General features: G+C 35.8%; 2 protein-coding genes across 7 annotated transcripts; one reads left to right on the top strand and one right to left on the bottom strand.

Moving 5' to 3' along the window:
• The first annotated feature begins 902 nt into the window (after positions 1-902).
• LOC18587753 (topless-related protein 1-like) lies at positions 903-8,011 on the top strand. 5 transcript variants are annotated; one of them, XM_018127658.2, is made up of 28 exons: positions 903-1,016; positions 1,320-1,429; positions 1,588-1,635; positions 1,808-1,914; positions 1,995-2,174; positions 2,275-2,388; positions 2,484-2,642; positions 2,854-2,980; positions 3,061-3,175; positions 3,295-3,365; positions 3,442-3,655; positions 3,770-3,879; positions 3,975-4,044; positions 4,138-4,211; positions 4,306-4,401; positions 4,487-4,582; positions 4,699-4,826; positions 4,915-5,164; positions 5,262-5,426; positions 5,500-5,562; positions 5,667-5,813; positions 6,039-6,149; positions 6,252-6,434; positions 6,738-6,866; positions 6,964-7,059; positions 7,161-7,349; positions 7,437-7,600; positions 7,746-8,011. In XM_018127658.2, the coding sequence occupies exons 2-28, from the start codon at positions 1,373-1,375 to the stop codon at positions 7,912-7,914; spliced, it is 3,432 nt and encodes a 1,143-aa protein (XP_017983147.2). In that variant the 5' UTR covers positions 903-1,016; positions 1,320-1,372; the 3' UTR covers positions 7,915-8,011. The 5 variants fall into 5 exon arrangements, with proteins under 5 accessions (XP_017983147.2, XP_017983148.2, XP_017983146.2 ...); XM_018127659.2 differs by having other exon boundaries at positions 1,802-1,914; positions 4,930-5,164; XM_018127657.2 differs by having other exon boundaries at positions 1,802-1,914.
• A 288-nt stretch (positions 8,012-8,299) lies between these two features.
• Positions 8,300-11,463, bottom strand: LOC18587752 (AmmeMemoRadiSam system protein B). Of its 2 annotated transcripts, none has more exons than XM_018127660.2 (8): positions 11,201-11,463; positions 10,568-10,652; positions 10,397-10,465; positions 10,022-10,134; positions 9,630-9,741; positions 9,409-9,552; positions 8,758-8,938; positions 8,300-8,639 (listed from the first exon to the last, which is right to left on the bottom strand). In XM_018127660.2, exons 1-8 carry the CDS (start codon positions 11,250-11,252, stop codon positions 8,514-8,516), a joined length of 882 nt encoding a protein of 293 aa, XP_017983149.1. In that variant the 5' UTR covers positions 11,253-11,463; the 3' UTR covers positions 8,300-8,513. The 2 variants fall into 2 exon arrangements, with proteins under 2 accessions (XP_017983149.1, XP_007011798.1); XM_007011736.3 differs by having other exon boundaries at positions 8,758-8,932.
• Between the last annotated feature and the right edge of the window lie 26 nt (positions 11,464-11,489).

Raw genomic sequence — 11,489 nt, 5'->3', positions numbered from 1 at the left:
TAACTGTATTGACATGATATATTTTTGTTGATGTAGTATTGAATATGATAACGCGATAAGGAGTAATTGTATAATTTAACCTAATTAAATAATTTTGCTTTTCTTCATTTTGATTTGAAGTGGTAACAAGTAATTGATTATATACGAAGATGACACGTTAACCTCATTTAAATCCTTTTATTAAGATTCAATATTTCATATATATATATATATATAAAAAGCATGAAGCCTAAACCAAACAGGCTTTTGTCATCAAGTATTTTTCTATTTTCATTGGTAATTTAAAAAAGTGCATGTACCTATATTTTTTACAAAAAGGAAAAAAACAACCAATAATTTATCTTTTTGTAAGGTTGTTGGTAAAAGGAACAAAAAAAGGAAATAGAAGAAAAAAAGGAAAGAAGATTCAAAAAAGGAAACATAATCAATATTTTACCGACTTTCCTTTTAATCTTACAATTTAAGGATTGACAATGAATCCTTTATAATTCGGTATTGTATGCCATTTAACCCGATTAAGTATATAATCATATACAAATTGAATAATACTTATCCGTTTTTAAATATTATATTTTGATTATATATTTTGTTTATAAGTTAATTCTAATAAATGTAATACTTATTAATTATTTTAACTTATTTGTATGAATTGATTTTAATTTTAAAAATTATTTTTTATTTTATTAATACTAATAACCGAATTCAAATATTAAATATTAATTTTTAATCGAATTGCAATAAAATATGAATAATTACGGACAAAGTCCACTCAATGTTGTACGGTTCGTCGGCACCAGAAAACATTTGTCAAGAGTGGAGCCCACTTTTCGGATCCAACCTAACAGATTTATATAAGTCCGAGTGCTTATCATTTTTTGTTCTTTTTTCAGTTTTTTCAGTATTAATTTGCCTCAGTCTTTCTACTTCTATTCCGTTTCAAACAGCGAAGACGAGTCGCGAGCGAGAAAAGACCTAGGCGGGAGCGGTTGAAGCTAGCTGGATCGCCGTCAGTCAGGGTAAGCCTTTGGGAGAAAGCTTTTTCTCTTATTTACTAGTACAACTTTTCTTTTGTTCCTTTCTCTTTTTGTATTTTTTGCATTTCTTTTTTATTTTCTCACTTTAATTTTTCTTTGTCTGATATATATCCGTTTTAAGCTTACAATAACGGCTCTGATCGGTCAACTTTTATCTTTTTATATTAAATTCCCTTTTATTAATAGTCGAACCTCGGTCGCTTCGGTAATTTGGGATTGGATTAACTTGTTTTTCTTTTTCTTTTTGGTTTATCTTTTGATCTGTCGCTTTTTTTTCTTTGAAAGGTTTTTAATCTGTTTTTTTTATCGTCAATCGAATCCTAAGTTTTGTTTCGTTAATGAGAAAATGGACGGATCAAGGACGTAGAAGACTAGAAGGAGTTTCGGCTTTCGCGGTAAGTTGATCGCTTTCTCTGTTTTCGATCGGAACTGCGTATAGTTTGCCTTTTTTTCGCTGTTTTTGTTGATGATCACTCTCGATTGTTGATCTATTTTACTTTGGATTAGCTGAATGTTTTTATAAAAGCTTTATTTTGTGTGTTCAATTGGCTAGGATTCGAGACGAGATTATCTATTGGAGTTTGAATTCTTGAAATCAAAGGTGAAACTTTACTCTCTTTAGTTGATAACGAAGAAATGAAGGACGAGAAGGAAATCTGAGTCATTTTCTGTTTCCGTTTTGAATTTTTTTTACTTGTTTGTGTAGCATATTTATATTATCAGTTCTTTTTTGTTGCGAATGTAACTCATGTGAAAATTTGGAGAAGTTTCAGAGAGGAGGATTCATGGCTACTGAGAAGAGGTCTACTCTCAATAAAGAACTACTTTTCTTAATCTTACAGTTCTGCAACGATGAAGGATATACAAGAACAGCTCATATGTAAGCTTCTATTCATCTTGTGCTTAAATTCTGATGTTTTTCCATGTATATATTCCGTTTTTCACCGATTTCATCTGTAGGCTTGAGCGTGAAAGTGGATGTTACTTTGACATGGAGTTTGTAGAAGACATGGTGCATACCGGAAAGTGGGACAAAGTTGAGAAATATCTTTCTGGTTTCACAAATGTGGACAGCAATAAGTATTCGACCAAGATTTATTTTGAAATCAGAAAGCAGAATTTCCTTGAGGCGTTGGACAAGTAAGCTATTGAGTTTTTCTAGACATTCAGATAAGCATCTTCATGCAGATATTATGTGTCTAGCTCTTACTTTTCTTGAAATTGGTTTATCGTGGTGCAGTAATGATCGTGCAAAGGCTTTGGATATCCTGATGAAGGACTTGAAAGTCTTTGCTGCAGGTAATGAAGAGCTATTCAGAGAGATGACTCAGCTTTTAACATTAGATGATTTCAGGTATATGTTTTGTACTAGTCTCTTAATTTCAGATTTTTTATAACATTAGCATGATGATACAAAGGAGAGTTAAAAGATCCATCTGGGTTTAACAGGGAACATGAGTCGCTCTCTATGTATGGAGATGTAGAATCTTCAAGGAAAGTTTTGATGGATGAAATTAAGAAACTTATTGAGGCAAACCCCAACTTCCATGGGAAATTGAAATTTCCAAGCATCAAAAGCCAAAGGTTGCGACGTCTCATTAATCAAGGGTAGCAGCCTTTCTCTCAATCTGTTGGTTTTCCTTCTCCTTTATGTTACATTAACCTTTTCTCAGTAAAAAGTTAAATTCATTCAACTCTTTAATTAAGTTAATTGTAATCACTTTTAAATCTATCTGTTGTATCTATTGAATTTTTCTTTATTTCTAGACTTCTCTGTTAGACATTGAGATAGAACTAATTTTTCCTTGTGATCTGACAGCCTGAACTGGCAGCACATTCAATGTAAATATCCTCAGCCAAATCCTGATGTAAATACCCTCTTTGAGGATCATGTTTGTCAATGGCAACAGAATCATTTGTTCATGCAGTCAACTGAGAATTTAGTGGTAAGAAAAGAAGGCAATTTTGAGGCCAGTGATTATCTTTATTATGATACTTATAGAACGTTTGAAATTTTCATGTTTAGCCTTCTCAAGATGCATCAGTGCCAGATTTCCCAGCCAGCTGGATTTCTGGTCCATCTGCTTTAACTCATGCTGTTTCTAATGAGGACATGTATCTCAGTGGTCCAATAACACTAGGTAGTGGTTGTAACACTTTTGTTGGTCTGTTGTTGGATCTCAGAATCGAGGCGATTTTGTGAATTCATTCTGTACATTGACAATGTTTTCTTACCTTTTTATTACCTCTTAATTGGTAGCTACAACTTCAAATAATATTGGGGATTCACATACTATGTCTCAAAAAAGCCTATTGGGAACTGAAGATGAGGTAACCTGGATCGAGTTTACTACAGCTTTACTTTTCACCACTATTTCTAAAATTATTCGTTTACCTGTATGCTTAGGTTACATCTGCTATTCCGCATCTTGGTCGAAATCACAGCCCTTCACCCAACATTTTTGATGACTTGTCCATTATCTCCATGAATAATGATATGTTACAAAATATTGTACCAATCAGCCATCCCGACTTGCCCAAGACTGTTGCACGGATATTGAATGAGGTGAATTCTCCAATGAGCATGGAATTTCATCCTGTATATCAGACTTTTCTGCTAGGTTAGTTGGTCTGCATGTCCTCCCTCCCTAACTTCTTGTCAGTTTTATAGAGAGATTATTTGATTGAATATTCTATTTTGACTGATGTTTACCTACTACGTTTGGTTCTTTCAGTTGGAACCAACATTGGGGACATAGTGTTGTGGGATGTTAATTCAGGGGAAAAATTGCTTTCAAGAAATTTTATGGTTTGGAATATTGGAGCATGCTCAATGATATTCAAGGTTTGTCCCCTTCATGACTTTGTTATATATCTTAGCAAGAAATTAGTTTTGTCACTTGCATGACGATAAACCTGAACCAATTTGAATACATGCAGACAGCTATGATGAAAGATCCATGTATGTCTGTTAATCGCGTTGCTTGGAGCCCTACTGGTTCTCTCTTTGGTAAGTTTAAAGAGATACTGGAAAACTTCATTCAGAAAATGATTCGGATATTGTTTTGATTGAACCACGTATTTTTGCTCTGCCTTTAAATAGGGGTTGCATATTCAAAACATATTGTGCAATTGTATTCTTACCTTGGTGACACTGATGTTCAGCAAAAGTTGGAGGTAGTTTCATGTCTTTGCTCCAATTCTACAATGATTGATTTCGCTAGTCTGGATCTGAAATTAAATTTTATTTTCTTTTTCTTGTAAAATTTAGATTGATGCTCATGTTGGAGGTGTTAATGATTTAGCATTCTCTACACCTCAAAAGCAACTTATGGTCATAACTGGTGGTGATGACAAGATAATTAAGGTAGTTTCTTTTCAATATCCTTTTATCTCAATAGTAATTTTGCATCATGGAGAAAGTGATCAATTAACTAGTTGATTCTTTTTAGGTGTGGGATGCAATTACTGGAGTACAAATGCATAATTTAGAAGGCCACGAGGCTCCTGTCTATTCTCTCTGCCCTCATTACAAGGAAGATATCCATGTAAGAACTACTCTTGATTCAACTATACTGATTTTTTTATGATGATAATGTGGGGCATTTCACTTATGTTTTATTTGTTGGTCATTGTATAAGACAATTTATACTTTTTCCTCCAGTTTATCTTTTCAACATCAGTGGATGGCAAGATAAAAGCATGGTTATATGATAACTTGAGAGCCAGAGTTCATTTTGATGCTCCAGGTCTGGCATGCACAACAATGGCATATAGTGCTGATAGTAGAAGGTTTGATTTGTTTTCCATGAACCTCCATTCATGATTTGTAATGTTATATTTCCAAATAAAAGATGAGCTAAATTTTTGGTGTTGTAAGTGAACTCTTTCACAGGCTTTTCTCATGTGGAACTAATAAAAATGGAGAGTCATTTCTTGTTGAATGGAATGAAAGTGAAGGTGGTGCAAAAAGAACCTACCAAGGACTTTGCAAAAATTCTTCCGCCGTTGTGCAGTTTGGTCTAACCAAGGACAAGTTCTTGGCCGCTGCTGATGACCACGTTATTAAAATATGGGATATGGATAAGGTTGAGCTTTTGACAACTATCGATGCAGAAGGAGGCTTACCAGTAAGTTGTTCAGTCTTTAAATTTTACTTCTTAAGAGTGTTATGTAGAGAAAGAAGGATGATAGAAGTTAAACATCTACTTCTTTTCTAATTTGAAGGCAAACCCGCATATTCGCTTCAACAAGGAGGGCACCTTGTTGGCTGTTGCTGCAAACGAGAACAAAATCAAGATCTTGGCAGCGGATTATGGTCTTCAGTTGCTGAATGCTTTAGAAAAGGATTTTGTTGATATGTCTTCAGATGTCTCTGATGCTTTGAGAAAGGTCAGCTTTTAATCGTTATCCTACTGCTTCTGGTAGAAAATTTATCTTCCCTGATTCATTTTGTTTGGTACAGCTTGTAATAAATCCAAGTTCAACTGTTGCTAGCTCTGGAGAAGCTGATGGAGAAGTCCCAAGTGTGAGTAATCATGAAATGATTCTTTCCATATGCTATCTTATTGTGCTAAATGTCCATTTTTATTGGAACATGTGTCATATGCTAACATATTACCCTTCATGCAGAATTGCAATGAAGAGAGCTTCAAGGATGTGAACAATAAATTTATGGACAATATCAACAACAAAACAGATGTTTGGAAGATTGTCCAAATCAACAGACCTTCTCAGTGCCAGTCCTTGCAACTCAGTGGTCATGGGAAAGCAGATAAGGTAAATATCGTCAATAAGAAGTAGTTTGATGTGTAGGAGAAGAATTTTACAAGTTCAAATTTTTTTTGCAAATAATTTCATCATTTTTCGCTTTCAACAATCAAGTTTCGGAACGTTTGCTTTGAGAGAGTGAAATCTCTAAGATGCAGAACCTTCAAAGCTTAATTAATCAGGTTACAAACTGCAGAGTAATGTTATGATAAGCTCTTTCTTTGACCACTGCAGATATCGAGGCTGATATACACCAATGCAGGTAATGCCATTTTGGCATTAGCTTCAAATGCCACTCATTTGCTTTGGAAATGGCCTCAGAATGACCTCAATTTGAGTGGAAAGGTAACAAAGAACCAAGAAATACTTAAAATGTTTCTGCTTTCAGTTTCTAGTTCTTAAGGCTTGGAAGTTCTGCAAGTGATTTTGTTGAGATGTTCGATGCAGGCTACAACCAATGTTCCCCCTCAATTGTGGCAACCAAGAAGCTGCTCACAACCAATGACCAATGACCTTACAGGCAGAAAGCTTGAAGAGGCTGTGCCTTGTTTGGCTCTGTCAAAGAATAATTCATATCTATTGTCAGCATCAGGAGGGACAATTTCCCTGTTCAACATGTTGACATTTAAGGTTACCTGAAAAATCCTATGCATTATGTTGAGAATTCCTTCCAATTTATGTTTGATTCAAACACGAATAATAGTTCATTAACCAAAGTTGGCCCTCTTCCATTGTCTTACAGACTAATGTATTGACTTGTGCAGACATACTAGTTAACTATAATCACACATGTGCTTGTTGGGTTACATTTATTACTTAATTAACTTCCATATAACAGTTTCTCATAAATTCAATGAGATTCATGCATCTGATCCTTCATGCGCGATCATGTTAGTTTTCATGCTGACCTTTCTCATTCTTTGTTGAGCACAGACAATGATGTCTATCATGCCGCCATCACCGGCAACAACAAGTCTGGCGTTCCACCCTCAAGATAACAACATAGTTGCTATTGGAATGGACGATTGCACTATATTGATATATAATGTCCGTCTGACAAAGGCATGTTTTCCCTCCTTAAACAGACCAATATCATTACCTGCACCTGTTACTGTTCTGAAGAGACATCCATAAAAGCTTGTTGCTCTTATTCACGCAGATTAAAAGCAGGCTTAAGGGCCATTCAGGAAAAGTCACTGGTCTTGCGTTCTCTAAAACCATGAATGTGCTTGTTTCTTCTGGAGCAGATGCTCAGGTTGGTTTTTTTATATTTATGGCATCATGCATACCTGAGACTTTTATAACTATATGAGAACTCATCGGTAAATTGTTGCGAAAACTCAACTCTAACTGCAGATTTTTACGTGGAATCCTGATGGATGGGAGAAATGTAAAAGCAAATCCTTGCAGTTGCCTGATGAGAGAATGCCAGTATTGGAGTCAAATACCCAGGTCCAGTTTCATCTGGATCAAATACACTTCCTTGTCGTACATGAGACCCAGCTTTCTATTCATGAAGCCAATGACTTAACATGTGTACAGCAGGTTTCTCTCTCTCAAAGCTCTGTTCTTGTCAGTATGCTGTTGATGATTCAAGTACAGCAACAATCTTCTCTCTTTTTGTTTCCGCAGTGGGTTCCAGAAGATTCCACAAGAATTTCGCAAGCAACATACTCATGCGATAGCCAGATGGTATATGCCTGCTTTACCGATGGAACCGTGGCAATATTCGGTGCTTCTGATCTTGAACTAAAATGCCAGATCATTCCCACCGCTTATCTTCCTACCAGTGCAAGGTATGTCACGTGGTTCATGCAGCAAACTCCCATTACGAGTGCCTAACCATTCATGTTTATGTCCACGTTTTTCCTGCTAGACAACATTCCTTTTCCCTTCCCCACGATAACATCAATGGAATCTGATTTCCAAGTAATTCTGCAGATTAAACGTATACCCCTTCGCTATAGCCGCACATCCCCAGAAATCAACCCAATTTGCAGTGGGACTGACAGACGGTGGAGTAATCGTTTTGGAGCCTCCGCAACACGGAAAGACATGGTATGTGGGTGAAAATGGGTCTGCAATTGCAAACAGCATGCTCGAAGAATGAAAAATCTTGGTAACTTTTGTATATATTTTGATATTTGCGCTTGGGATCCTATGTTTGAGCGTTGCAAATTATTTAAATGTTAAAAAGTTTTTTACCATATGGTTTGGTTTGATTACCTCAAGGAAAATAATAATAAAAAAGGGCCGTTCTTACAATAGGAAAAAAAGAATTTGTAATTCGGGGTTACCTAGACCAACGATACTACACCCTCCTAACAATTCAAACAAAATCTTTAGGTTCTTATTTATTGTCTTGCCCCTTCGAAAGTGTATCCACTTACTCCTTCGTATCTCTCTCCACAGATCACATGAAAGAGCAGTGGTAGAAATTGCTGCTTTTATACTAAGACAAAGCATGCCATTTTTGTCATGCTTTTCTAAACAACTTCTTAATAAGGAAACATTGAAGTCAGCCTTCTTAAATAATGCATCCGCATCAAACACACAATATTTAAAACTGAAACCAACAGAAAGCATATCCGTAATTTGCGTAAACGAGTAGGATTATTGGTCATGCAAATGCACGGTAATTAAGTTTAAGACATTACGTTCAAATCCGGAAATTCTCACACACCGGCAAGAATGCTGTATTTTACTTCTTCAAGCTTCCACCTTTGCTGCTGCGGATGCATAACTTACACTACTGTCTCTCATAGTTTTGCACTGACTTGATTGCTCGTACCGGAGGAATTTGAGCTTTATTTTTGTTGAGCTGTGCTTCAGCATCTGAAATATCCACAGATTAGCCAAGTAAGGCCATAGGCTGATTGATGTTTTTGGAAGAATAAAATCTTCATTTGTCAAAACCCTTTTGCTAGCTTTCAAGGAAGCTTTAGGTACTTACATGAAGGAAAACACTAATCGGATGGCGTCCACAGATAGTGTTGTCATACTCTAACAAATATTGTTTGAATGCATCTGCATCTCCTGTTTCTATTATATCCATGCCCATCTTGTCTAAGGCCTCAATTGACTTGTGTATGGCTCCATACTTTTTCTCGTAGTGCATGTAATTGAAACTGGCACTAAAACCAAAAGTTAGAAATTTGTGACACAATGTACAAAACCATAATTGGTATCTGTCTAAACATTTAATAAGCTTGGCTGGTGCATATCATATAAAAGAGCCATGGATAAAAAAATTGAACGATAAGATTTGTTTAAAAGAAAAGAAAGTATATATATACTTTCAAGGTATAGAGTGAATAAACATCATCTATGCACTAGCTGAATGAGTGGTGTCTGACACTTTTGAAGAGTAATAAGACCAGAAATACAAATAACATTTCATATAATCAGGATAACTTAACAGTCTCCATCACATGTGTGCTACCTCCCTTTCAGGGGTTTGGGGATGGGATAGGCAGGGTTGCTGGTAACTAGCCCACATCTATATTCTGAAATGTGGCTTGTATAAATGCAACGACATGTTTTAAGTGCATCATTCTCAATGAAGATGAAATTTATGAGGAAAAAGATACCGAATCCAACATACCGGGAACCCCAGTGACAAAAATCAGATGACACAGAGAAGAAATTATTAGGATCATCTACATATTTGGCCAACAACTTTCCGTACATTGTTTCATTTTCAGCACTAAGAGCACCAACCAAAATGGGTACAATTTTCACTGGATGCCTGTATCACAATCACCCAAAATCCGCTTCAATTAGAAACAAGTGGAGAACCTTATTTAATTTATGGAAAAAACTTACCCCTCAAATACTTTAGAAAGATATGGCAAGTGCATTTCCATGCTATGCTCAGCTTCATCAACTCGAAGATCCATCAATTCAAATTTTCCAGTAGCTTTCAGCTCTTCAATGACTGAAAGATGAAACAAATATGATTATATTTGGGTTTTATATGAATGAAAAAACGAAGCTTAGAAGGAAAAAAATAAGGAAACAGAACACGAGAACACTTAAACAAAAACGGCCCTTTCACAAGCCATTCAACAAACCCAGAGGGAAAAAAAATATAACAAAACCAAAAACCGCAGTCAATTAGCTGAATACAATATGTAGGAAATCATGCTGGACTTCGCATCAAAGCTAATCTGACAAGAAAAAAAATTCAGCTACAAATGGAAATGGTCATCACTCACCTTCCAAATCAATAGGTAGGTCCCCTATAGGTGTCTTGTAAACTGTAGCTATTGACAGCTCACATTTTGTAGTGTAATAATGGTGAGATGGTCCGAGAAGGAATACCCGAGAACTGAAATTGTAAATTTTCTCACATATCAGTAAGTTTTAGCAATAAGCGAAGCAGATGAAGTAATTAGTTTTTGTTCAAACACAATAATGTTCAGAAAGCAGTCCGTACAAAATATTTGAACAAATTTAGCTCAAACAATGAGTAATGATTAGAAAACAATGAGGACCTTTCCTTTATACAATATGATATTATACTTTACTTTATACAATATGATATTAAACTATAACAACTAAAAGAGGAGAAGTGTAATAAAATGGCGCACATGTTCATTGGGTCTATGTTTCCAAAAGCATAGGCAGCAGCACGACCTGAATATGAATAGCCCGCATGCCTGAAATTCCCAAGCCACCATCAAAACAGAAACAATAGAATACAATAAAATTTCAGTTTCTGTTAGCAGAGGAACAAGCAATGGGGTGACAGAACAACTTACGGAGCAATTACACCTCTTACATCAGAAGATTTAGCCAAGCCAGCCGCCCTAATCCATCCATCAAGCTCTTCAGCTAATTTTCTCGCTGAGAAAAGAATTAAGTAGAAAGCAAGGATGAAAATCAGCAGGGTAACAAAATTAAGAATAAAGCAATATTTGCATAGCCAGGAACATCAAGACTCTCCCTAAGCCATTTTATTCATCAAATTCTGGACTATATAAAACGATGATTTCTTTTCATTTGCTTTTTCCTAGAAGTTCGGATTGCAAAGGTAATAAGCTACATTTAAGGCATGAATTAACTCGAGCCTTTCGAACATAAGTTGAAATTATTCATCTTCTCAACTTCTGAAGATCAGTCCAGTGAACAATTTTCTACTTCAACACTTAATTCTAATTAAAATCTTCAATTCTTACAGCTTCATTTAACTAATGACTAATTTCATCCGAGAAAGATCACTACTTCAATTAACTCTCCAAAATTACGCAGCTCCTCATTGTTTCTCTCTCTCGCTCTCGAATTAAACGTCACCTTTTGTTTCCACTCGATCATTCGTAAAAGCAAGCAAAAGCACAAATCGGAGTTAGATCATGAAAATCGTTAGGGTTTCGCAAGCGCATGAAAGGACTTACGGTTATCGGTGTACCAAGATCCCGCATGCGATGCTCTTCTGATTTTGTCCATTGAACTCGAGATCGAGCAAAAGCCCCGCAATCTTTCGACGGAATTGGATTCAGATTCAGAATCGGTATTGCGGTTGGGCTCGCCTTCTCGTCAAAGGAAGAAGGATAAAGAAAGAAAGGCCTTTTTTTTTTAAATAATTCAAAAAAGGCACCCTCTCAAACACTCTGCTGAGTCTGGAATCGACCCAAAGTGTTAAAAGAAAAGAGACATAACTTCAACACGTTAAGTTGATCTCGG

The sequence above is a fragment of the Theobroma cacao genome, chromosome 9 (genome assembly GCF_053813885.1).
Source record: "Theobroma cacao isolate CCN51 chromosome 9, ASM5381388v1, whole genome shotgun sequence".
Taxonomy (NCBI): domain Eukaryota; kingdom Viridiplantae; phylum Streptophyta; class Magnoliopsida; order Malvales; family Malvaceae; genus Theobroma; species Theobroma cacao.
This window is presented reverse-complemented; position numbering and strand designations above follow the sequence as displayed.